Source organism: Eurytemora carolleeae, unplaced genomic scaffold (genome assembly GCF_000591075.1).
Source record: "Eurytemora carolleeae unplaced genomic scaffold, Eaff_2.0 scaffold604, whole genome shotgun sequence".
NCBI lineage: Eukaryota > Metazoa > Arthropoda > Copepoda > Calanoida > Temoridae > Eurytemora > Eurytemora carolleeae.
In genome coordinates, this window is record NW_019396514.1 from 138,740 (window position 1) to 163,463 (window position 24,724).

Consider the following 24,724-nt stretch of genomic DNA (forward strand, 5'->3'; position numbering starts at 1 on the left):
CAACATAAAAAATGGTGTAGTTCCAGTGCTATAGTTCTAGTTCTAGATAAAGTTCTAGTTTTAGTGCTATAGTTTGAGTTCTAGATAAAGTTCTAGTCTAGTTCTAGTTCTAGTTCTAGTTCTAATTCTAGTTCTAGTTCTATTTCTAGTTCTAGTTCTAGTTCATACGTTCTAGTTCTAGTTCTAGTTCTAGTTCTTGTTCTAGTTCTAGTTCTAGTTCTAGTTCGAGTTCTATGGTTTGAGTCACATTGCACATTTTTATCCCACGTTGAATCCTTTCTTGACAATCAATCTTTTAACATCTTTACAAAGAAAGGGAGCAAAGAACAGCACTTAATTTAGACACATTGCATTTGTCACAACCAAGGTTTTAGATCTCAATCTAAATTTCTTCAATTTTCAATAATTTTGATTTTTGACAGAAATACTAAAGATTTGTAGAAACAAGTTAAGCAGACACTGAGAATAGTTGAAGTTGACAAGAATGCTATGAATAAAATTAATAATAATTAGAAAAAAAATCAGATTTATAATTATTTTAGCAATAAATATAATAATGTAATTAAAAGTATTAATCAGGAAGTAGAGTATTAGTCCTGTGCTCCAAATCAACCCAAAAGGTCAACCTTGTGTGACTTGTAAATTTCTTTGCCATGACTTTTATAATAGTTTAGGGGTCAGAATCCTATTTTACATAAATCTGAACACACATGGGGGGAACCGAAAAAAGCCCCCAAAAATGGTCCAAATTTTAAATAGCCGAAATCATGTTAAAAATGTGTTGAATCAAAAAAATATTCTAAAAGTATTTAGGGTCCTCAAAATTAGTTTTTGTGTAAGTCTTATAAAAATAAAGTTATCGATAAATATTAATATCTATTCTGTAATCTAAATTTTTATTTTAGCAAAACGTGAATTAGCGGAAAATAGATAGTTTTAAACCCAAAATAAAAAAGTAATTAACAATTGTAAGTAGAAATGAAAGATAAACATAAATTTAGATATATAGGAAATTATGAATGAGCAGGAAGAATTAAAAAGAAATTTAAAGTGAAATCTAAGATTTAAACAGATGAGCTGGTTGTTCAGAAAATTTAAACATAAAGCAAAATATCAAGGGAATCCAGAATTACAACAATAAAAAGTGAAAGTGAGGATAACGATTTAAAAAATAAGGAGGAAAACATAATGGAGAATACACACCTGATCATGAAAAAAATATATATTTAATACTTTTATTTCTATACTCACAAGTTCTCTCTCTAAAACTATATTATCATAATTTTGTACTCACCGCTTATCTCAGTTCTCATTTTCTTTTATCTATTTTCCTTTTTACATCCACTTTCCATTTTTCCTTTTATTTGGTTGTTTTTTAACTTTTTTTCCTTTTTTTAACTTTCACTATTTTATTCTAATGTTTTCCTTTTCACCGTGATTATCTTAAGTTATCCAATCTTTAATACACTTTTCGTACTTTTTCTGCAAATATTTTGTGGGAAATACAAATCTTTCACCTATATAATTCTCTTTTTAACTTCTTTAAAAATTGTATTTCCAATTTTACTTTATTTGTAATATTTTAATTACTCCCCATTTTAACTTTTACTCCCACATTTATAATTATTAATAATTTCACATTGTATATGATGTTGTATTTTCTCAATTAATATTTGAATTATCATATAAATTAAGAAAAATCGGCTATAACTTGGTTTTTATCAGACCTATTGTAAAATTGTGTTTCGATGACCCCAGTTATTTTTAGCATATTTTGGGGGTCGGAGAAATAAGATTTTTTTTATTAAGTATATTCATAACTTGCATACTTTTGGCCTATTTTTATTTCAAACATTTTTGAGGTCATTTTTCTAACCACTAAACCATTTTAGAAGTCATGACTCATGGTAAAGAACATTTGAAGGTCGACTTAGAGCCAATAAAACCAATAAAACTATTTGACATTCAAATACATGAATTATATTTAAAATTCGCCAAAAAAGGTGAAAAAACTTAGGAAATTGGAAGCTAAATGTCAAAATAACCCAATGATATTTTTATTACTTTTTTATTTTCCCACTTTTCGTTCTTTTCTTTTATGGAAAATGTAATTCAATTATATAAATTACTTTTTAATGTTTTATTTTCCATTGAATCCATTCAAAGTTTTATCAACTATTTGCTGAAACGCCCGACGTTGCTCGTGGAAAAAAAATCAGGGGGGGGGGTTTGTTTTTTTAGCCAATTCAACCCCTAGGCTCCTATGAGTGTCCACAAAAAATTTCAGCCCAGTCGGTCCAGCCGTTCGGCCGGCTATATGGAACCAACATATATACGAATGTCTTGATTTGTTACATAGAAGATTGGCTAACTCTTTATAGTGGTACTGCTTACTGTTTAGTGATTGTGTCTCAATAATAGATCATTAAAAATCAGATTAGAAATAATATATTTTAAAAATAAAAATGTTTTAAAAATGATGGTTTGCAGTGTCAGGGGTTTCAAATATTGTTTAAAGAAGAACAAAACAAATATTAAATATAATAAGATAATTATATTGTAAATAAAAAAGGGAATTCATTATTTTATATTTTCCAAATGTTGAACTATTGAACTTAAACAGACAGATAGCTTTCAGACTGAACGATGTTCAGTAAAATTGTTCGTTCTTTCTAAAAAAAAAGGATTGTTTTTTTCAAAAGTGAATTATAAAAAATCCGTTCGTTCAGTAAAACTATCTTTTGTTTTATGTTTGTTCGAAAGAATCGTTCGTCCAGTAAAAAATCTTTTATATTTTCAAAATTTTTCAAAACATTTGTTCAGTAATTTCTCTGAACGATCCATGAATCCTTCAAGATAAACATATAGATAGATAAACAGATAGATAGAAGGATAGATAGATAGATAGATAGATAGAAGAATAGATAGATAAACAGACAGATAGAAGAATAGATAGATAAACAGATAGATAGAAGAATAGATAGATAAACAGATAGATAGAAGAATAGATAAATAAACAGATAGATAGAAGAATAGATAGATAAACAGATAGATAGAAGAATAGATAGATAAACAGATAGATAGAAGAATAGATAGATAAACAGATAGATAGAAGAATAGATAGATAAACAGATAGATAGAAGAATAGATAGATAAACAGATAGATAGAAGAATAGATAGATAAACAGATAGATAGAAGAATAGATAGATAAACAGATAGATAGAAGAATAGATAGATAAACAGATAGATAGAAGAATAGATAGATAAACAGATAGATAGAAGAATAGATAGATAAACAGATAGATAGAAGAATAGATAGATAAACAGATAGATAGAAGAATAGATAGATAAACAGATAGATAGAAGAATAGATAGATAAACAGATAGATAGAAGAATAGATAGATAAACAGATAGATAGAAGAATAGATAGATAAACAGATAGATAGAAGAATAGATAGATAAACAGATAGATAGAAGGATAGATAGATAAACAGATAGATAGAAGGATAGATAGATAAACAGATAGATAGAAGGATAGATAGATAAACAGATAGATAGAAGGATAGATAGATAAACAGATAGATAGAAAGATAGATAGATAAACAGGTAGATAGAAGAATAGATAGATAAACAGATAGATAGAAGGATAGATAGATAAACAGATAAATACAAGGATAGATAGATAAACATTTAGATAGAAGGGTAGATAGATAGATAGATAGATAGATAGATAGATAGATAGATAGATAGATAGATAGATAGATAGATAGATAGATAGATAGATAGATAGATAGATAGATAGATAGATAGATAGATAGATAGATAGATAGATAGATAGATAGATAGATAGATAGATAGATAGATAGATAGATAGATAGATAGATAGATAGATAGATAGATAGATAGATAGATAGATAAACAGATAGATAGATAAAAGGATAGATCTGGATTCATCATCTTGTTCCAAGAACTCATTGGTTATTGTTAGAGTTAGCTGACTCAAGTTCAACTAATTAAACTTGGTTTAGTTAATCGAACTATCAGTATTCTATCTATCTATCTATCTATCTATCTATCTATCTACAATTCTTCTAAATCTAACACTCTTAGCTCCGTGAAACAAAAACTCTTTTTGCCAAATTTTCGGTATATTTAACCATCTTCAGCGCATATTCCAAAAAACATACAAAATAAGAAGCTTGAATAATAAATGTTTAAGATTTGAAAGAATTAAAAGATAAAAGTAACAATATATAAACAAAAACAAATAAACAGATTTCAAATGTGATACCTTTCTTTAACTCAACCAAAGATTAGCTGAATATTTGAATGTTATGAATGGTGGTGGTCTATCTATCCTTCTATCTATCTATCTATCTATCTATCTATCTATCTATCTATCTATCTATCTATCTATCTATCATATATCATCTATCTATATATCCTTCTTCTCAAATACTTTATTAAAAACAAAAGAACACTTATACACTTAAAATATAATTATAGGTATAGAGTGGCGTGTTCTCCCTCTATAGTTTCAGATAAAGTAAAAAACGTGATTTCGAAGAAATAGAAATAAACTTTTAATAAATCTGCAAAAACTATGGATTTATGAATTTGTAAAGTGGCTTGGTCGCCCTTTTATTTTAGCAAAGATAATATATTCAATAAAAGAAAAAAGAGAGAAAAAACTTTAAAATTCAGCAAAAATTATTGATAAGGGCGTAATTGCATAAACGCCTAGAGCTAAAATGCATATCTATCTATATATCAATCAATCAATCAATTATATTTTGTTCTGTTCAGGCTCGATCTTCAAGAGAGAGAGCTCAAATAGAATGCGCAAGACAGGTTAGTTTGAAGGGGGGGGGGACCATTTTTTGTCCGCTAGGCGTCTCTCCCAATATTGAGAGCAGAGACACCTTGCGGCCAAAAAATATTCCTCTAAAGTACATTGTACACAAAAAAAAGGATAAGGATATTTAAACAGCACATAATGAATGCCCGAATTGAATTCAACAATTATAAGGGGTAATATCTGAATAATTTAATAGAATTAGCTGCGGTCCGGGTAAATAATGCAACTCCGTAGATTTGCATGAGTATTACTTTTTTGGTATGAGTCGTTAATAACTATGTGCACCAGAACATTAGTAACGATGGATATCAAATTCAATCCGGAATCAGTCTATATCATTTTGCTAACACTTCCTTTAAATGTTTTAAAGAATAAGGCAGAAAAAAGTTTTTTTATCAATGAATACTCACACTTACTAGAATTCGAAAAGAGCAGAGCCAAGAGTTGTTATTTAAAGCGGAGCAAACCTGATAAGGTTAAAAAGTGTTTAATTTTAATGATTTCATCCAGGCAATTCCAGCTATTTTACTCATTTATTAAGTTTCAAATTAATGAACCTAAGGTTAAAATCTTATTATGTATTTTCTAATTTCTCAGAAATCCTGTTACCGACGGGTGGGAGGATTTAATATTGGTAGGTTTTAATTAAAAGTATTCATGTTCCAGGTATTAGATAGATCTACTGTTCTCCTTTTAACCTCTACGCAGTGTTGCTTACGTCATCAAAACTCCGTCACAGCGAGGCATAACAATAATAACGATAATAGTAACAACAAGCTGAGTGTTGCCCGTGGAATTTTTAAAATACTTGAGAAAAAAATTCTAATTTTAGAAAAAATTATAATTTATAAAGAAAAAAATTTTATCTACGTTACCACCGGGGCCCAGGCACCCTTGGGTTCCCTCAAAAATGTTCAGCCACTTTGGTCCATCTGTTTGGCCAGCTAAAGCTAACATATATATGAGCGAAGAGCTTTATTATATAGATAAAAACAACAATAACAACCATTAAATTCATTTTCAAATATCCTTATGTCCAGGACGGAAGTGCAGACTATACCCTATTACGATGGGGTGGGGGGGGAGGTCCATTAACCCCGGGGTTTTTCTTAATAACTTAAAAACGGCTTAAAATATAAAACTTCTTCACTATTTAAACTTCAAAGTTGTGAACAAAGTTTGCAACAAAAAATTTGTTGATGCATACATTACATAAGGTAGGGTGAAGGATAGTCAAACGGTGGGTCCGTGTTTCCAAAAAAAATAGCATTGGTTAACAACTTTTTATTAATTAAGCTACAGGGCTAAAATTATATGTTTAACATATTAATTTTTGAACATTTTTCCGATGTTCATTTTATTTAATCGTCCCTTGCACCCTTACCATTAAACATAGAGGTCTAATTTTGTATTTGTGCGCCGTAAAAATTTGGTCCAGGGACATGTATCACACTCCTCTGACTCAACTCTAAAAGCAAAATCAAAGAGGGGGGGGCGAAAAAAATAGCCCAAGCCTGAAAGGGTTAAAACTCTTCAAGTATAAACATTAATCAGCCTTATTTCTGTTTCCTGCCTTGCTTGTCTTGTGTCTCTCCCCATGCTGACGTAAACAGAGATATTTAAAAATATTTTGTTTGTTTTCCTCCTAGACATTCCAAAACAGGATGCAGACCTATCAATGCATCTTTCTTTAAACAAATATGCTACAAACAGATGTGTTTCGATCTTAAAATACCACTAATGGGGGGGGGGGGTAACATTAAATAAGGCATTGTCATAAAAAATAGTTTTATCGAAAGAGATTACAAAGATAAGAAATCTTCATTTTTAACGAGGCAAAAATTATTACAAATTTTAAGGACCACAGATTATTTATTCATGCTTATCTGGTGCTAAAATAATTCTTTTTTTTAACCCGAATTCAGTCATTGGATTTAAATATTATAGCCTTTGAGAAAAATAACCTATGGCAAAAGAAAGCATAATAAGCAAGTTTAAAATATCACATGGTTTTTTCATAGTCTTATTTCAAATAAAACAATAAGTAAGTTTTTCTTGATTATCAAAAATCCGACATATTTTTACACATTTAAAATTGCATGATTTAGGGCTTTCACAAATTTATATTTTGTCAAATTTGTCGCATAAGCTTTTTTATTACTTTTTTCATCATAAAAAGTTTGGATTTCGCAAATATATATATTTATCGATGTATCCTATTTCGGTCAAATGTTTACAGTAATGTATACTGTAAACTGTAAACAACACTATGTTGAAAAAACATTATGAGCCGGAAACTTAAGACAGAGTATTGTAATGACACCCAGTATTCCGGAAACCTGATTCAGAGCCCAAAACTTAAGACAAGGTAACGTTATTAAAACCAGTTTTAAACCCGGGTTTCACGAATGGGGTTAGGCAATTTTGTGAATATCAATATTTTTGTTATGAAAAATTATTTTATTCACTTTATTTATATTTTCTTTTTTTTTCGAATCTCTTAAATCAAAATCTTAAGGCCCCAAAAAAAGAAAACGATCGGGAGTTCAATTTTTCGGCTCAGGCAGTTCATTACGGATACCAATATTTTTGGTCAGAAATTTTATTTCATGAGGTGTCCAGTAGATCTTACCATACACTACCGGCCCTCAACTCAAATTATGGAAATCAATTTTGCAAATTATTTACAAAGATATATTTAGTATTGTCACGTCCCACCGGTGTACATTTGAATATCCGAGCTGGGTCAACCTTTGTAGTCCTACTTTGGACTGTATACTGCCAATTTACAATTACTAAAGCGGCAGAGGAGTGTGTTGGTGTTTCTTCACTTTTTAACACAGAAACTAACACAGTTACAAAATGAAAACATAGGAAAAAACTTTAGTATTTTGGCAAAAAATAAAATTAATTGGTGAAGTATTTTGAATATTTTTATGTCGTTTTTTCTAAACTTTCTAAAGTTTACTTTTCTTCTTTTTGTAATTATTATTGTTGTGAAGAGAGAACAGAGACACAGTGTTTTGTCAGATGAGACGGGCAATAGATCTTATCCACTTCGTTATCAGGTAGAATACAGATACAGATACAGATACAGATACAGATACAGATACAGACAGATTTCGGAATTCCGGTTTAATTGCAGACTGATTTTTTTGTAAGCCTGAAATTTTCCGGAAACATGTTCCGGAATTTTGGAACGTTAGGGAAAAGCACTTGCAAAAAACTTTCAGGTAAAAAAATAAAACCTTCGTAGTTCTGAAAAAAAACTTTTTAAAATTTTTCCCTCGACAAACAGTGTGGTAAAACATCCGGTCCGTGTAAAAAAAACGAAAGCAGCCCTTTTGTGAATTAAGCTCAGTGGTCTAATATTTTTTGATGAGCTGGCCTTGAAAAATTTGGCTATGAACATGCATTGCAACAAAAACCTTTAGTTTAAGAAAATTTTCTAGGTCTCACCCCCCCCCCCTGATATACCTATAGATTCAGGCCCACCCAGCCTTTATAGGATTAAGACAGTGAGTTATTTTTTCACACAAAAAAAAACAAGAAATGAATGAAAAACCAAAAATAAAGCTCAATCTTCTTTTGTAACAGTTATGGTAATATTTTCAATTAACAATATCATAAGATATTTCATAAAACATCCATTGACTATCTTTATTTTTCAAAAAATAAAATTATTTTAGAGATTTTCAGGTATTTATTCTGGAACTACAAACTTTTTAAGTCTAAGCTGTCTAATCCTCGTGAGAATTTTAAATTTGAAGAAAATTGCAAACTTTTGTTTCAAAACTCTAAGTTTGTAAAACTTGTATTTCCATTTTTCTATTTAACTCAAGATAATGCAGTTAGGAAAAGGAAAGTTGATCATTTTACGTTTCAATGGACACATTTGTTACAAATTTACGATTACCAACCTTTTAGGACGCTTTGCAGCACTTTTTCTTGTGATGAATCTAGCTTTAATTGTGATTTTCATACCACCATTTTTTAACATCGCACACTCTTCCCAGTTTGTACCGGCCTGCCAGATAACAGCGTGTACTGACCCGATCCTATGGTATAGTACGTCGCCCTAACCAGATTAACATACGAAAGGGGTCAATTTTCTTGGCATAGTTCCGTCGGAGGGCTAACTATGACAACTCCCATGGCGCGTTCAGACTTTTTACAGTACCCGGCCTAATCCTAGGCCTATTTGACCGACCCCACTGGCTTAAACCACCGTGCGCTGCGTATAACTAATAATTTCTGTATTATTATTATTTTATATTATTTGGTGAATTTTTTTGTTTCAATTGGCAATAATCGTTCTTTCTTGGGGGACGTCTGACGTTTATTGGATACTAACAAATCAAACAAGATATATCTGCAATAAAAATATATCTAGCTAAATTCGTAAAAAACAGAGAAGCTACAAAGTTACAAAGTCATGTCAGTAGTGTCGTATATTTGGATCTTCTCCTAGTGTTCTAGTACAGTGTGCCATCTTCACAAAAAACCCAAAATTAAATTTAGCCTTTCCGTAACTAATTTTAAAACTATCAGAACAATTGTAATTGTTAACCCACGAAACCTTTGAGTGATGAAGGTTTTCGGACTCGATGAACTTTCAAAGGTTTGAAGGGTATTGTTTTGTAAATCGGGCACTGTCCTCTGTTCATGGAGGATCACTTGAAATTACGCTAACAGTCCCTTTAAATCAAAAATATCTTTAAATCTGAAGAAAAAGTACGATGAATCGAAAGGAAATAAAAATGTATTATCTATTATATTTTTACTCAATATAAGATAAACAATTATTTGTTCCACATTCTTAGTAAATATTAATTGTTGTAATGTTAGCTGGATTAAAGAGTAATGAGGGGGGGGGGCACTTTATATAACTATAAAGGGACAATAGGAAAATATTAAGCAATATTTCATTTTAGAAATGTGTGTCCGATTTCTGACGATGCAACTTACCGTTTGAACCTTTATTCAAATTAACAATATGGAATTGATATAATTCTATAAATTGCTTGTATTACATCTGTTGCAAATAAATTTAAGTCACTTTTTAAAGAGAATAGAAATTAAAATGTGTTCACTTTTATAAATACATGGAAATCTTTATAGTTTTTACCACCTTCTAAACTTAAATTTTTGAAAGAAAAGATCACTTGAAAATACGCGGAAAGTCCCTTTAATATTAAAATTTATCGTTGTGAGGATTATCTTCAAAATACGATAGTTTATGGTTAGATTATATTGGATTATATACTCAGATTATGGTAAACTGAACACATGAAAAAAATATGATTTTAAAAGTAAAATTTTGCGCTTTTAAATAAAAAACTAGGCTTCGTGCCCATCTTCTTTTTCAACTTTAATTAATTTAATTAATCTTTTACCATTTTCTCTCTTGGCTAAAACAGCAGTGAAAAATATTGCAGATTAAATATTTAAATAAACGTGGATTTTCATAATCTTACAAAAATCTAAAATTTTGAAGACTACTTTAAGCAATTATGAGCATCCGTAAACCTTTCCTAGGGTCATGTTAGGTCCCACATGCACAACATTTTGACGTTTATTTGATACAAACAGACAGACAGATAAGCAACGTCTATCTATATCTATATCTATATCTATATCTATATCTATAGATACCATAAAATTGATTAAAATTATTAAATAATATGATTTAAAGGGACTGTAAAGGAAAAATGAATGGGGGGTATTGGCTGAAAGCTAATCACTTTAGCTCTCGATCGCGACCCATGAAAGTTATATCTGATGTTCCTGTCTCGAGAAACTGATTTACAACTTTATCAAATTTATACGAAAATTAATATATATATACAATTTTGTATAAAAGTAGTGGGTTTACAAAGATCAAATTCAGCAAATATGCAACCTATCTGAAAACGAAAGCTAATTGTAACTTAGGCTTACTCCAATTCTAATTATATATTTGTTATTTCTATTTTTTATAGATTTAATTCATAATATTATTTTTACGTCTGTATTGCTTGACCAGCAATTCCACCAATTGCAATGCAGTAAAGTGGTCACGTGATACAAGCGGAGACACGTAAACAGTATACTGCTCTGCCATTGATAATAGTTCTGGTCACGTGATTTAAGTTTAAGATTTTCTAAATTTTACAAATATGAACTTTCGTATAATTTTAACACAGTTTATATCAATTTCTCGATACAGGAACATCAGATAAAACTGTCATGGGTCGCGATCAAGAGCTAAAGTGATTAGCTTTCAGCCTATACCCCCTTTCATTTTTCCTTTACAGTCCCTTTAAGTGCTAATATTCTCAAATTCTCTCTTTCTGCGGGACAATATTTTTTATATTTTTGAGACACAAAAATCTTTGGAATAGAAAGATGACAGATAGATCAAAGTTATGACTGTAAATAGTCCAATGAACACATAAAACACAACAATTGTGCATTGTACACAGACCCTTTTCACATTATGAGATGGTTTTTAAGCTACTAGAAAATGTTTTCACATAACTTCAACATAAAAAATCCATGACTCAAATTTCTTAGATTTCTTCTTTCTTTTCTCACAGTTTCATCCTTTAGTGTGTCTTCTCGATACTAAAAGTAGCAGTATTGCAATTAGTGGTTACTCCTTACATTGGACATAAAGAGATAGATGGTTAATCTATAAATCTATATATATAAAAATAAATATATATATATCTTATCCATACATTAACCAAAGCAGTATAATTGAATGTATGTATATCGTGTGTGTATGTTACCTATATAAAGTAAAGAAGACTTTAAAAAAAATGAAAATAATGTAATTTCCTTATTCCACTCCAAAGAAAATCAACTGATACGACCTTGAGACCTCGTAGCTTCTCTACAGTTTTGGTATTTAACACCTAAGCATGAGAAAACAATAATTTTTACTTGTATATCATTAGAAATTCAATAATCATCGTTCTTCTAAAAAAGTTCTTCAAAAAGAAGTAGTAAGGATTGAATCTTTTTAACATTTAAAGTTATCAGATTTTAATGAAAATTCAATGAAAACTGTTGCGTAAGATCATGTTTTTATTAAAGAATGTTAATTTACGTTTTAGAACTAAATTAATCTAGAAATTGCCCGGAGAGAAAGAGAGAGATAAAAAATAAAAGATAAAATAAACCTTAATTATTATTATTATTATTATTATTATTATTATTATTATCATTCAGGGAAGGCGTGTCCCCCCAACTATCAGAAGATCTAGAACTCAATGAAATCCCAGGAACTATCTATACATCAAACCAACAGTAAGTTTTTATAGCTACATTTATGTAAGACACAATGTTAAGCAGAAAATTGTCGAATATGAAGACGACTGTAAGGCAATATTTACGTGGTTTTACAAAGCTAATAGTTTTACTAGTAACTTATTAAATCACTTATTATGTGAAATTTTATTTAAAGTCATGACTTGAGTCTCAAAAACGTCTTGCAATTCTAGAGTTTTCTGGTTCTTACTGTATTATATTATAAAGGAGAATATTGAAATGTATTTATAATAAGATAAGTCTTCAATTCAAGTACAGTAAAGTATGTGTAGGCAAGGGTTTATGTGTTTTCTGGTTCTTACTGTATTATATTATAAAGGAGAATATTGAAATGTATTTATAATAAGATAAGTCTTTAATTCAAGAACGTGTAGGTAAGGGTTTTGTGAACATTTAAAAAGAAAGCTTTTCTAAAAGTCAATTTGATAACCAATAACAAATAAGATGATAAAAATCGACCCCTTTTAAAAGGATTGTAAGCGTAACTTTAAGTGACCCTCCATGTAGAGATAGCGATGCCCTTTCTACAACGTATACCCTTCAAAGTGCTTCTCATCGGCGTCAAACCTTATAGAAATCCAACGTATAGAAACCGCTACGTATAGCAACATGGCGTATTTTCCCGGAGAACATTTTTCATATTTTTGAGAAATTAAATAATCAGTGTAAAGTAGATATAATTTTCATAAAATCCTTTCATTTAAATGGTAAAACGGAATTTTATGAAATCATATTTGCATTGCTGGAGAACTTTTTAATACTTTTGAGAAATTTTTTTCTTCTAAAAATAAAACTGTAGATAGCATTTTTATAAAATATTTTTTTAAATAGTAACATGCAAATTTACGTATAACCATATAATCATTCATTTATGTTGTCAGTACATAATAAAATCTGGGGGACCTTAAACTGCACAATAGAGAGCAGTACAAATGTACATATTAAAATATTTTGCTCCTTTAATGTCTGGGTATGTTAAAAAATAGAAATTATGAAAATGATAATGATAAGCTACAATGTTTTACAAAAACGTTTAATTTCTCAAAAATATAAAAAAAATTCTCCCGGAAAATACCCCATGTTGCTATACGTAGCTGTTACTATACGTTGGATTTCTATAAGGTTTGACGCCCTTCTCATCAAGTATATTAAATATCCAAGTATCCAAAGCATAATGTTAAAGGGAGTGACCGGCTATGTAAGGTAGTTGAACTGAGTATGCAGTGTTATGGAAAACTTCTTTCGGATTCATTTGAGATATATTAAACTTTTTAAAAATCTGTAAATCCTGAGTTTGAGCGCAAATTTTACGTTCAAAACTCCTACTTTGGGGGTGGATACGTTTTCAGAATTAGTTTTTTTTAAATTATAAAATAGCGACAACGAAAAATAAAGTAAAACTTATACAGTCGAATTTGCGCTCAAATTCAGGATTTACAGGTCTTTAAAAAGTTTAATATGTCTCAAATGAATCCGAAAGAAGCTTTGCACAACACTGCATACTCAGTTCAACTACCTTACATAGCCGGTAACTCCCTTTAACATTATGCTTTTAAAATTGAAATACTTACGTTATTCTTACGAATAAAATGTTTGGGTTTAGTGTTTCCATGCGCAACAACTGTTTATTCAATATTTGTGATTCTTTTATCAATATCAAGACAGAGTACTATTTGTTCTAGGGTTGGTAATTGTAAACTTGTAAATTTGTGTTGGTAAAACCCGATACTGCAGATAGTGCAGAAGATAAAAATTTTTGAGTACCGAGTAATTCTTATACCTGTATCAAGTAACTGTATAAGTATACCTGTATCTTATACCTGTATCAAGTTACGTTGATACTTCTAAAATGTCAAAATAGATAGGTTTGAGCAGTTCCAAATTGCACAAAAAGATATATTTTTTCTCAAAATAAAGTATATACGAATTTGTTACTGTCTACGGCTTTCGATTAATTGAAATTAAGAAATTTTGCCTAGAAAATTATAAATTCAATGGGAACCCTCTAAAAACATTAATCAATTTTGCTTAAATATTGAAAATGTCAATATCTCTGAAAATCCATTTAGAATATTTCTTTTTTTGTCAGGTCTGCCATTTATAAACCTGAAATTTCAAAGTATTTGATATTTTCAATTTGAACTTTGCAAATTGATTATACAGCCCAGTACAACCATTTTTATAGTGCACAATATTTCAAAAATAGAATTTTCAAGAGGGAGAAATTGTCAAGCTTCGAGCCTAAAGGAATTAACAAAAAAATATTTGTTGGGAACCGCCATATCTATAGGGTCAAATATGTTCACTGCAAATATTTATTGAAATTTTAAGTTATTAAGCAAACATTTTTAAAAGATCTTGACACGGCGAATTCAAATTTTTGGAAAATTTGTAACATTGTATTTAAGAAAAAAATATAAATGTGCAAACTCCCTTAAAAGGCATATGTGCAAAATCTAAGCAAATTTCATCCTTTTGTTTAAGGCTTTCTGCAAATAAGTGTAAAATGTCGAAATCCAATGACAAGAAGAAGGTCTAAATATTGATTTAGTCTGGTAAAGGTAAAATAAGGCGTGAAGGACTCAGGCAGTGGGTGTAAAAGCCCCACTTTTTGTTAGTTAGAAAAGTTAAAGAAAAATGAACAGCCTCAGACCAATATATATTTTCTGAATTATCTACAAAAAAAAACGTCAGGGGGGGGGTCGCATGGATAGGATTGAAATACTGTCTATAATGAGGAGAAACAAATCTGAATATTTGTCAAAAATGTACTTTGTAGGGGTATTTTGATAACTTTTCAATAATATGATTAAAATAAAAGAACATATAAAACTATGTTTTATTTTTTTTTTTTTTTTTGAGTGCTCTTTCATGATTTTAATTTTTGGTACTTTTTTGCTTGGTTTTACAGAATCTGTGAAATGAATACTTTTATTGTAAAATTTTATAATGTGTTTTAAAGTTTAAGAAGTAATACCTTAGGTTCGATAAAGTAACTTTGGAAGGAATTGGTTTCTTTTTGGCAAAGGAACTGAAAATCTGCGCCAAACCCATACATTCTATATTCTGTCTCAAAACTGCTATTTTATTCAACAAAAATCAACAAATCGGTTCACAGTGTGCCTTCTGCTATAGAAGACGATACAGGTTAAGTTAAGTACAGTGTTTATTGAAGGAAAGATGGAAGTATGGAAGTACAGGAGTACGCGCTTACGGTACAATATATATATTAAAGGGAGTATGGAAGTACAGGAGTACAAGTTTACAGTACAATTTACATATTAAAGGGAGTATGGAAGTACAGGAGTACAAGTTTACATTGCAATATGTATATTAAAGGGAGTTTACAGGGGTACAAGTTTACAGTGCATTGTGTATTGTAAAGGGAGGATTGAAGTATAGGAGTTACAAGTTTACAGTACCTTGTGCATATTAAAGGGAGGATGGAAGTACAGNAGTACAGGAGTACAAGTTTACAGTACAATATGTATATTAAAGGGAGTATGGAAGTACAGGAGTACAAGTTTACAGTACAATATGTATATTAAAGGAGGGATGTAAGTATAAAAGTAAAAGTTTGTAGTACAATATGTATATCAAAGGAAGGATTGAAGTATGTAAGTACAATTTTTCAGTACAATATGTTTATTAAAGGGAGTATGGAAGTACAGGAGTACAAGTTTAAAGTACAATATATATATTAAGGGGAGTTTGGAAGTACAGGAGTACAAGTTTACAGTACATTGTCTATATTAAAGGAGGGATGGAAGTATATGAGTATGGAAGTAAAAGTTTTCAGCAAAATATATTTATTAAAAGGAGAATGGAAGAATAAGAGTACAAGTTTACAGTACAATATGTATATTAAAGGGAGTATGGAAGTACAGGAGTATAAGTTTACAGTAAATTGTGTATTGTATAGGAGTTCAAGTTTACAGTACAATATGTATATAAAAGGGAGAATGGAAGTACAGGATTACAAGTTTATAGTAAATTGTGTATTGTAAAGGAGTATGGAAGTATAGGAGTACAAGTTTACAGTAAATTGTGTATTGTAAAGGGAGTATGGAAGTATAGGAGTACAAGTTTACAGTACAATATGTATATCAAAGGAAGGATGGATGTATGGAAGTTTACAGTACAGTGTATTGTAAAGAGAGTCTAGAAGTATAGGACTAGTACAAGTTTACAGTACAATATATATTTTAAAGGGAGGATGGAAGTATTGGAGTGCAAGCAAGTGTACTGGGATCTCTACGACAATTCGAACACTCCGTGGACCTAATACGACTGTCTGTTGTCAGGTTAGTCAATAATTGACAAAATTTCAAGTAACGCTCTAGGCTGCAGGCAAGAATATAATGCAAGGAAAGTATACTCTGCGTACATATTGAAACCAGTTCTCTCTGGGCGGAATTTGTAAACAAGAATAGATGCCTCAGTGTTCGTTTAGTATCCGAGGAGGTTAAAAGCATTGAATTTTGATAATTTTGATAATTCACATAAATAGTTTCCTATGACCAGAATATTTCATTGATTATTTATGTGAAAGATGGATCCCATGTCAGGCTTCGACATCCGTCTTGTGTTTACATTAACACCCAGTGACAGTACACTGCAGTACAAAAGATGCGTACACCTCTGAAATAACTTTCCTTGCATTAAATCCTTGGCTCTAGGTGGCATGTACTATTCGCCTTAAACGCTTTGTCTGATAAGGAATGAAATGATGAATGAATGAAAAATCGACGCGTTTTTTTTAATTAAACTTAGTCTTTTGTCGTCTCTGTGCAGTTTTTATTTTTAATATTTGTTTTCTTGGTATTTCTAAAGAGCCCCGCGTTGAATTGGTCTAGCTTGCTTGTTATTCTTTATCAAGTGTTTACATCATTTTAGAAGCAATTAAACAAATAAACAGGTTTGTATTCCCTCTTAAATTTGATTAAAAACATTACTTAGAAATATACAGTATCTACAGACGGGGTTTCAATACATTAACCCTAAACAGGCTGGGGGGGGGGGGGGGGGGGGGGGGGGGGGGAGAGGCGTTTGGCACCCCCTATAGTTTTTTTGTCCTAGCACTCTCATTTTTCACCATGCAATTTTGTGACTTTTAATGAAAAGGATTTTTTGTTAAAAAATATTTTTTTTAATTTATAGGGTAGGGTACAGGGCGGAAAAAATTCCGATCTGAACAAAAAATTTTAAAAATAGCCCATAACTTTTTTATGACTAAAGCGACAGATATTTTTGAAAAGCCCTTGAAAAATCTATGTAGAAACATGTGTCATACTTTGATATTTGCTTAAAACAAAAAATACTTTGAACTTTTTTTTACCCTCCCTAGCACCCAAACTATTAAAGTTATCGGTCTAATTTTTTTCCTTTCAGGTGGCCATGAAAAATTGGTCTATGAACATGCATTTCAACCCTATACCTATTCTCTATGGCCTTTTTCTAGGGGGGCACCAAACCCCAAACGCCCCCCCCAGGCTATACATAGATTCAGACCCCCCCCCCCAGCCTTTATAGGGTTAAAGACAACTTTTCTATTTAAGTTTCGCTTTCTAGTATTTTTTTTTTTCAAATTACAAGTTTACAAGTAAACAAAGAGAACCTGATAATTTACAGCTTCGCTTTGGTTCCACGTTTATGGGTATCCATGCTGTTTGAATTGCATAATGAAAATCAAATTTAAGTCGAAAGACGTATTTATCGTATTGATATATACGACGATGACTGTATGCAAATTGATGATAAGTCATGGGACCAATTGCAAAAATGTTTTTTTATTTTGTTTGCCAAAGGATTAAATAATTCATTGTGGATATAATATTATGGGCATCCGTGTGAGGTCCATTTTGAGATAATTAAGGTTTCTTGGCGTTTAAAAATTCAAAATACTTACTCTGATCGAAGACATTCACAAAACAATTTTTCAAACCGCGGAAAACGAAAAATGATTTTAGAAATTGTTTCAAAGCCCGTTTCGGTGAATATCTGTGGTCAGAAATATTTTGATAAATCTCATAAAAACTATCTTGTCTAGCAAGCAATTTTGAAATAGGATTTATATCTCAGATTCTTGTGGAGACTCTTAACATGTAATAGTTACATACAAAGTACTTAGCGCAATTTATAACTAAAAGAAGTAATGAAGATGTCAATCATTTAGTTTTTTTAAATATTTTGAATGTTTGGATGTCAGAGATATTTAATTTTATTCTTACTCTTCCTTAAAAAGATAGTGAATTAAGAAAAAAGAATGCGGGAAACTGAATTAAATTAATTAGATCTTTCTAACAAATCAAAATAAATGCAGCACAGAGATAAAAACTTACACTAATGGGGGAGTTAAGGTTTCTGTATCAAAACACTGACCCCTCCCATTACTTCCCCCCCCCCCCTACAAAACTTAAAATTAAAAACCAATTATTCTAAATAATTGCTGAAATGATTAAATGAAATGATTGCTAAATTGATTTATTGATTGATAATTTGATTGATTAATTGATTGATAAAATTATCGATTAATTGATTGATTTATTAATTAGCTAAATGATTGATTTATTGGCTGATTATTTGATCAATTTAATGAATCCTTGAATAATAAATTGATTGATAAAATGATAAATTAACTGATTGGAAAATTTATTGGTTAATTGATTAATTTATTGATTGAATAATTGTCTGATTAATTGATTTATTGATTAATTGATTGATTAATTGACTAATTAATTGACTGATTAATTGACTGATTAATTGACTATTAATTGACTGATTATTTGACTGATTAATTGACTAATTAATTGACTGATTAATTTACTGATTAATTGACTAATTAATTGACTGATTAATTTACTGATTAATTGACTAATTAATTGACTGATTAATTGACTAATTAATTGACTGATTAATTGACTGATTAATTGACTAATTTACTAAATGATTGATTTATTGGCTGATTGATTGATTTATTGTCTGATTGATTGATTAAATTGAATGATTAATTGATGTATTGTCTGATTGATTGAGTAATTGAATGATTAATTGATTGATTGTTAAATTTCTATTTAGTCCTAGCTACTGTGATCAGATAAGCTGTCTTCTCGATTCAATTGTGGAAAGGACACAGGTAAAATGTCTTCTATTTTGTTAAATCAAACAAAAATATGAAACTTCCCAAATGATTAGATCCCAAACGGTTTATACCAAATATATATTTTTCAAACATAACTTTTCCCAAATGTACGTTTATCCAACTCAACCTGTTCCCAAATATAAATTTTCAAATCTGGTTTTAAATCCAAATATTTATTTTCCCATCTCCCCAATGTCCCAAATCATTTTTCCGTATATACAGTTTCCAAACTCTACGCTTCCCAAACATAAATTTCTAAAAGAGTAATTTTCTAATTACCAATATTAGGCAGAAACAAAAAAAAATACAATTTGTATTCTGTGTTACTAATAGGTTTAAGCAGTTCTTTGGGTTTTACGTCATGGCTGCAAGCATAACAATTTTATTTTGGAAATGTCTCCTAGAAAATGATCAATTTTATTGAGAAACGTCTTTAATATGTTTAATTAGATTGTGCGTAAGTTAAGTTAAATTATATTTTGATTTATTTAACACGATATCTGAAATAATTAGAATAATAAAATTTAGTAGTTTCCATGAAATTATGCTGTTAAAAAAGTTTGGGGAGATACAGTTAGACCCATAAAATTGTGGAATAATGAGAACTACTTCAATCTTAATTGTTTATATTGTTAAAAAGCAAGTAGTTTACTAGTAGCAAGTAGTTTACTAGTGTTAAATCTGAAATCGTCTTCCTATTCCACAGTTTTATAGGTCTCACTGTGTAATTCCTTTTACATTTCAGATTGAAATTCTGATACAACAGCATTTAGCAGGGTTTTAGTATAGTTTAAGCTATAAATAAGTTTATTTCTTTTAACACATTCTCACACTACATTTTATGAGGGTCTTGGGGGAGGGTTCTTTGCTTTCAAAGATGTATCACCCACATTTTAGACTTTATAACCTTGAAATTTCATTATTTTTTAAGTATTAGTAATTTAAAGGATTTTTAAATTTTTTTTTTTAAGTAGGTAGAGTAAGGTACAGGACGGTCTAAAGACTGGTCGGGTTAAAAAAAAAACTGCCCACAACTAATTTTGTTATTCAAGATATCTTTATTGATAATGCATTTAATTCTATGAATTTAAAATTGTTAAAATTTTGATTATTTTACTACGTTGATAAATTATTTTTAAATGTTGGATTTAGACTTGGAAAAGGCGTTTGATTTCAGTATTCTCAACATTGGCAATGTTTACCATTGAACAACGGTTTCTACTTTACATAAACAAATACTCCACTACACAAATAGAATATATGAAAGCAATGTCGGAAAGTGTTTATTCGTTTTCTTTTGAAGTTTGAGGCTAACATTTGAGTATTTTTTATTTTTAAAGAGAATGTTTTCGATAAATTTATTTTTTCTTTATTTAGGATTTTACGGATTCTGCGTACACGACACATGATCATCGGCAGCAAATTATTCTACTAAGGTAAACATTTAGAAATGGTTGCGCTCTGGATGTATCTCGGCAACATTTTTAACTGGAAATGAAACGCAAAAATTTAATTTTTAATTGCATTTCACTTTTAACCTCCAATGGGATTGATATTATAAACAATAATCGACCTTTATCTTCAAGTTTGCCGAAAAGTACACCACGAGAAAAATATTTAAAAATTCTAATTTTAGGTACAGATGTAAACTAGAGTTGGATAATCTGCTTCGTCTTCCAGGTTTTGCCATTTTTTAAATATTTTTTTAACCCATTCGAATTTTTTGAAATTATATTATGATATATTTTAGGTGTTAGCTCACATATACTTTCAGAACAGGAGTCAAGGTATGTATGCCTGAACGATCGGCATTAAGGGAAACATGGTTGAAAAAACTTGATGTTAATAGCAGAAGAGTCAAGTAAATTCACTGATTTCACAAAGTATGATTGATGCGCGGCATTCTCGATCAGTCGCGCTTGAAGGAAGATGAAGAGCACGATTAATTGATTGAAAATATCGTCCTCGCTTTTTAAAAATCTTGAAAACTGTAATGAATATTCTCTAAAGTTACATAAGTTATTATAAATGTTTACTGCATTCGAATGACTAGAATAAAATATAGAATGTATGTACATTGTAATATTGAAATGATAAGTTAACGGTGTAATTTAACGATTTACGGGATAAAAAGAATAATGCAGCTTAGTGAATTTGCATGGACAATCAATCTGCTCTTTACTATTAAGCAATTTCAATCATTTCCTCCTTTCTATACGCTATGATATAAGTAAAGTTACCAGCGATCCAAATAAAGTTTGAAAGTCAGGTTTTCCTCTTTCATTTTTCGCGAACACTCCCTTTTGTTTAGATTGCACGAGGAAAGGAGTGGAGACACAGGCTTGTTAGCAATGAGGTTTTCTTCATGTCCAGATTATCTGTTTGAATACTTTGCCTGTCTGGGTGTATGTTAGGATGTTTGTATCCAAAAAACGTCAAAACGGCTGAACCGATCGGGCCCATATGACCCTAAGAAATATCTGGACAGTACAAAAAAAACAATTAGCAATTGTGTATAAATGTCTATACATATGTCTATATGTCTCCGCGGATGTTTCATAATTTTTAATTTTGGTTTAAAACAATGTCCAATCCGATTGTTTGGTTTCCTTTTTTTTAAATTACATCTGTATGTCTATTTTTCTCCTATCGTTTTATCTATCTATATAATTATATATCTGTCTGCATCTTTTCTGCTGATTCTGTGATGTTTAGTGCCAACAATATATCTAGCTAAACCTACTCCTATATTAGTGGGGATATAAACCTACTCTCCTATATTAGTGGGGATATAAACCTACTCTCCTATATTAGTGGGGATATAAACCTACTCCTATATTAGTGGGGATATAAACCTACTCCTATATTAGTGGGGATATAAACCTACTCTAATATTAGTGGGGATATAAACCTACACTCCTATATTAGTGGGGATATAAACCTACTCCTATATTAGTGGGGATATAAACCTACTCCTATATTAGTGGGGATATTAACCTATATACTTATAAAATAGTGACGTGGAAATACAGTCATAATCAGAAATTGCTGGAATAGGAAGTTGACTTTAAACTCAAGTCATGATGTAAAATAGTGCAATGAACAGGAGGCCTAGTAATTGTTCAGTGTTAACAGAGCTATTTCTATTAATAAGTGATTTAATAACTTACTAGTAAAGCTATTTACTTTACATCTACATCAAATGCACCTCAATGTTGCTTTAATGTCGTCTTCCTTTTCAACTGTTTTCTGGTGATCACTGTATTTTGAATCATCTATAGACTATATGTAGTATGTAGCTTATTCAATTACTTACCAGCTTTAATCCTTATTTTAAAATTCATTGAATTAAAATCCAATATTTAAGTCCCGGGTGTAATCCTCATACTCTATTGCAATTTACAATTTAATCAAATAAATCAATTCTATATCTATTCCTTTATATCAATCTTAGAAGAACAGAAATAATTCTAGGATATTATTTCACATTGTTTCAATATTGGATTAAATCTGGGATTAGTTGCAAGCACTTAATCCAGAATTGACGTGGATTGAAGAAATTAAGTCAAGGTCACAAACTCAAATTTTCGAATCCCTATATCTTTGCAACATGAGTGTGTTAATCTTTGATATTTTAAATTAAGGTTATTTGATCTAACATAATTTATACTTTGAAATATCTAAGTTCTACAGCATTGGGTTGGAAAGAAATAGGGATTAGAAAATCAGAGTTTGTGGCAAACATTCAATTCCTTTGTAATTAAACTCAATTATGAAAGCTGGGATTAATAAGGATTAAATCCAGGATTCGAGGATTTTATCTGGAAATTGAAAAAGGGATTAAAATTGGGATTCATGTTGATAGCATCCGAGATTAAAAGAAGGGATTGCAAAACCGTATTTCAATGCCATGAAGAATAAATTCTAGTCGAACCCTTCTCCATACAATAGCGGAGCTAAGAGCTGAACTAATCCAGGTATTCTTCATGATTATTCAACTCAACATAGCAATTCTATAATTTTCATGCTTTCAAATTGACTAGGAGTTTTTTAAATGGACTAGGTATATTCCTAGAGAACGATTTTGATATCTAATTGATCCTTGATCAAACAAGACTTTGAAAAGTACTGTTGTAATTCGACCAATGCCATTTTAGCATGTCCATTGAAAGTATACGCTTACAGTCCCTCTAAAGATCTCTTAAAATTTAAATAACATTATAAAACTCTTCTCAAAAAATATACCAGAGTAATACAAACTTGAGAGATAAAAATAAGAAAATATCAATTTAATCTAACAAAAAAATTGTGCTTTGACTTTTTGTTGTAAAAACTTTTTAGTTTTTTTTAGTTTTGACCAATCATGAGTAATTTAGTAAAAAAACATGTTGCCACAAAATCTCATTTTTTTATTCCTATATTTTTACATCCTGATGCCATAGACCTTTGATATTTCAAACTACATTAATATAGAAAAGAATCGGACAGGAGAAAAAACAAACAATCGGGCAAAAATCTTTAAAGAAAATAGAAAATAATCTGAAAAGTAACTCAATATTGATGATTGAGTCGAAAATATATTATAAAAATGGAAGTATCAAAGATATTGGGATAAGAAAATTTGAGGTATTGCAAAAACTTAATTCCTTTAATTGTTACATTTCTATTTGTATAGACTGCTGTGGAACACACCAAGTTTTTATCTGACCATTCGAGGTGAGTAAACTCTTTGGTATTAGATATTAAAGGGACCGAGCGCTGAGCACATATATATATACATAAAGGGGAGTAAAGTTATGGTAAATATGAACCCTATAAATATATACAGATATAGAAACTGCACACTCAGCTACCGAACATTTTCTACATATTTATTTAATAAATTAGGGAGCCTAACGCTACGGCTAGGCCATACTTGGGAAGTTTCTGCTTGGGAAATTGCACATTTGAGAAGTTGTCTATTGGTAAACTATCTTTGGGAAGTTGCCGCTTTGGAAAAGGCCTTTGGGAAAGTACCTAACATCTTTGGGAAAGTACCTAACATCTTTGGGAAAGTACCTAACATCTTTGAAACAACTCTTCTATAATTTTTAGTTTTTAAGGCTTTCTTTAACTTTTCACAATAGTTTTGCTTTTGACAGGGTGCAAGGAGTAGGGTTGGTTTCTCAGGGAGGATTAGGGTTGGTTTCTCAGGGAGGATTAAGGTTGGTTTCTCAGGGAGGATTAGGGTTTGTTTCTCAGGGAGGACTAGGGTTGGTTTCTCTGGGAGGATTAAGGTTGGTTTCTCATGGAGGATCAAGGTTGGTTTCTCAGGGAGGATTAGGGTTGGTTTCTTAGGGAGGATTAGGATTTGTTTCTCAGGAAGGATTAGAGTGCTAGCTCCCTCTCCTCCCTCCCCCCCCCCCCCTA

At 30.4% G+C, this 24,724-nt stretch overlaps 1 protein-coding gene across 1 annotated transcript in view; it reads left to right on the top strand.

Annotated features, from left to right (window-relative positions):
• LOC111704687 (alpha-catulin) overlaps positions 1–24,724 on the top strand; it is a 66,267-nt gene that overhangs the window by 36,370 nt on the left and 5,173 nt on the right. Inside the window, exons 8-19 of the mRNA XM_023477000.1 lie at positions 4,809–4,853; positions 5,527–5,603; positions 7,863–7,928; positions 12,076–12,153; positions 16,386–16,478; positions 19,252–19,309; positions 20,693–20,751; positions 20,952–20,995; positions 21,066–21,102; positions 21,627–21,671; positions 23,244–23,292; positions 23,991–24,031. Coding sequence (XP_023332768.1) covers positions 4,809–4,853; positions 5,527–5,603; positions 7,863–7,928; positions 12,076–12,153; positions 16,386–16,478; positions 19,252–19,309; positions 20,693–20,751; positions 20,952–20,995; positions 21,066–21,102; positions 21,627–21,671; positions 23,244–23,292; positions 23,991–24,031 — 692 coding nt within the window. The remainder of the gene's footprint in view (positions 1–4,808; positions 4,854–5,526; positions 5,604–7,862; positions 7,929–12,075; positions 12,154–16,385; positions 16,479–19,251; positions 19,310–20,692; positions 20,752–20,951; positions 20,996–21,065; positions 21,103–21,626; positions 21,672–23,243; positions 23,293–23,990; positions 24,032–24,724) is intronic.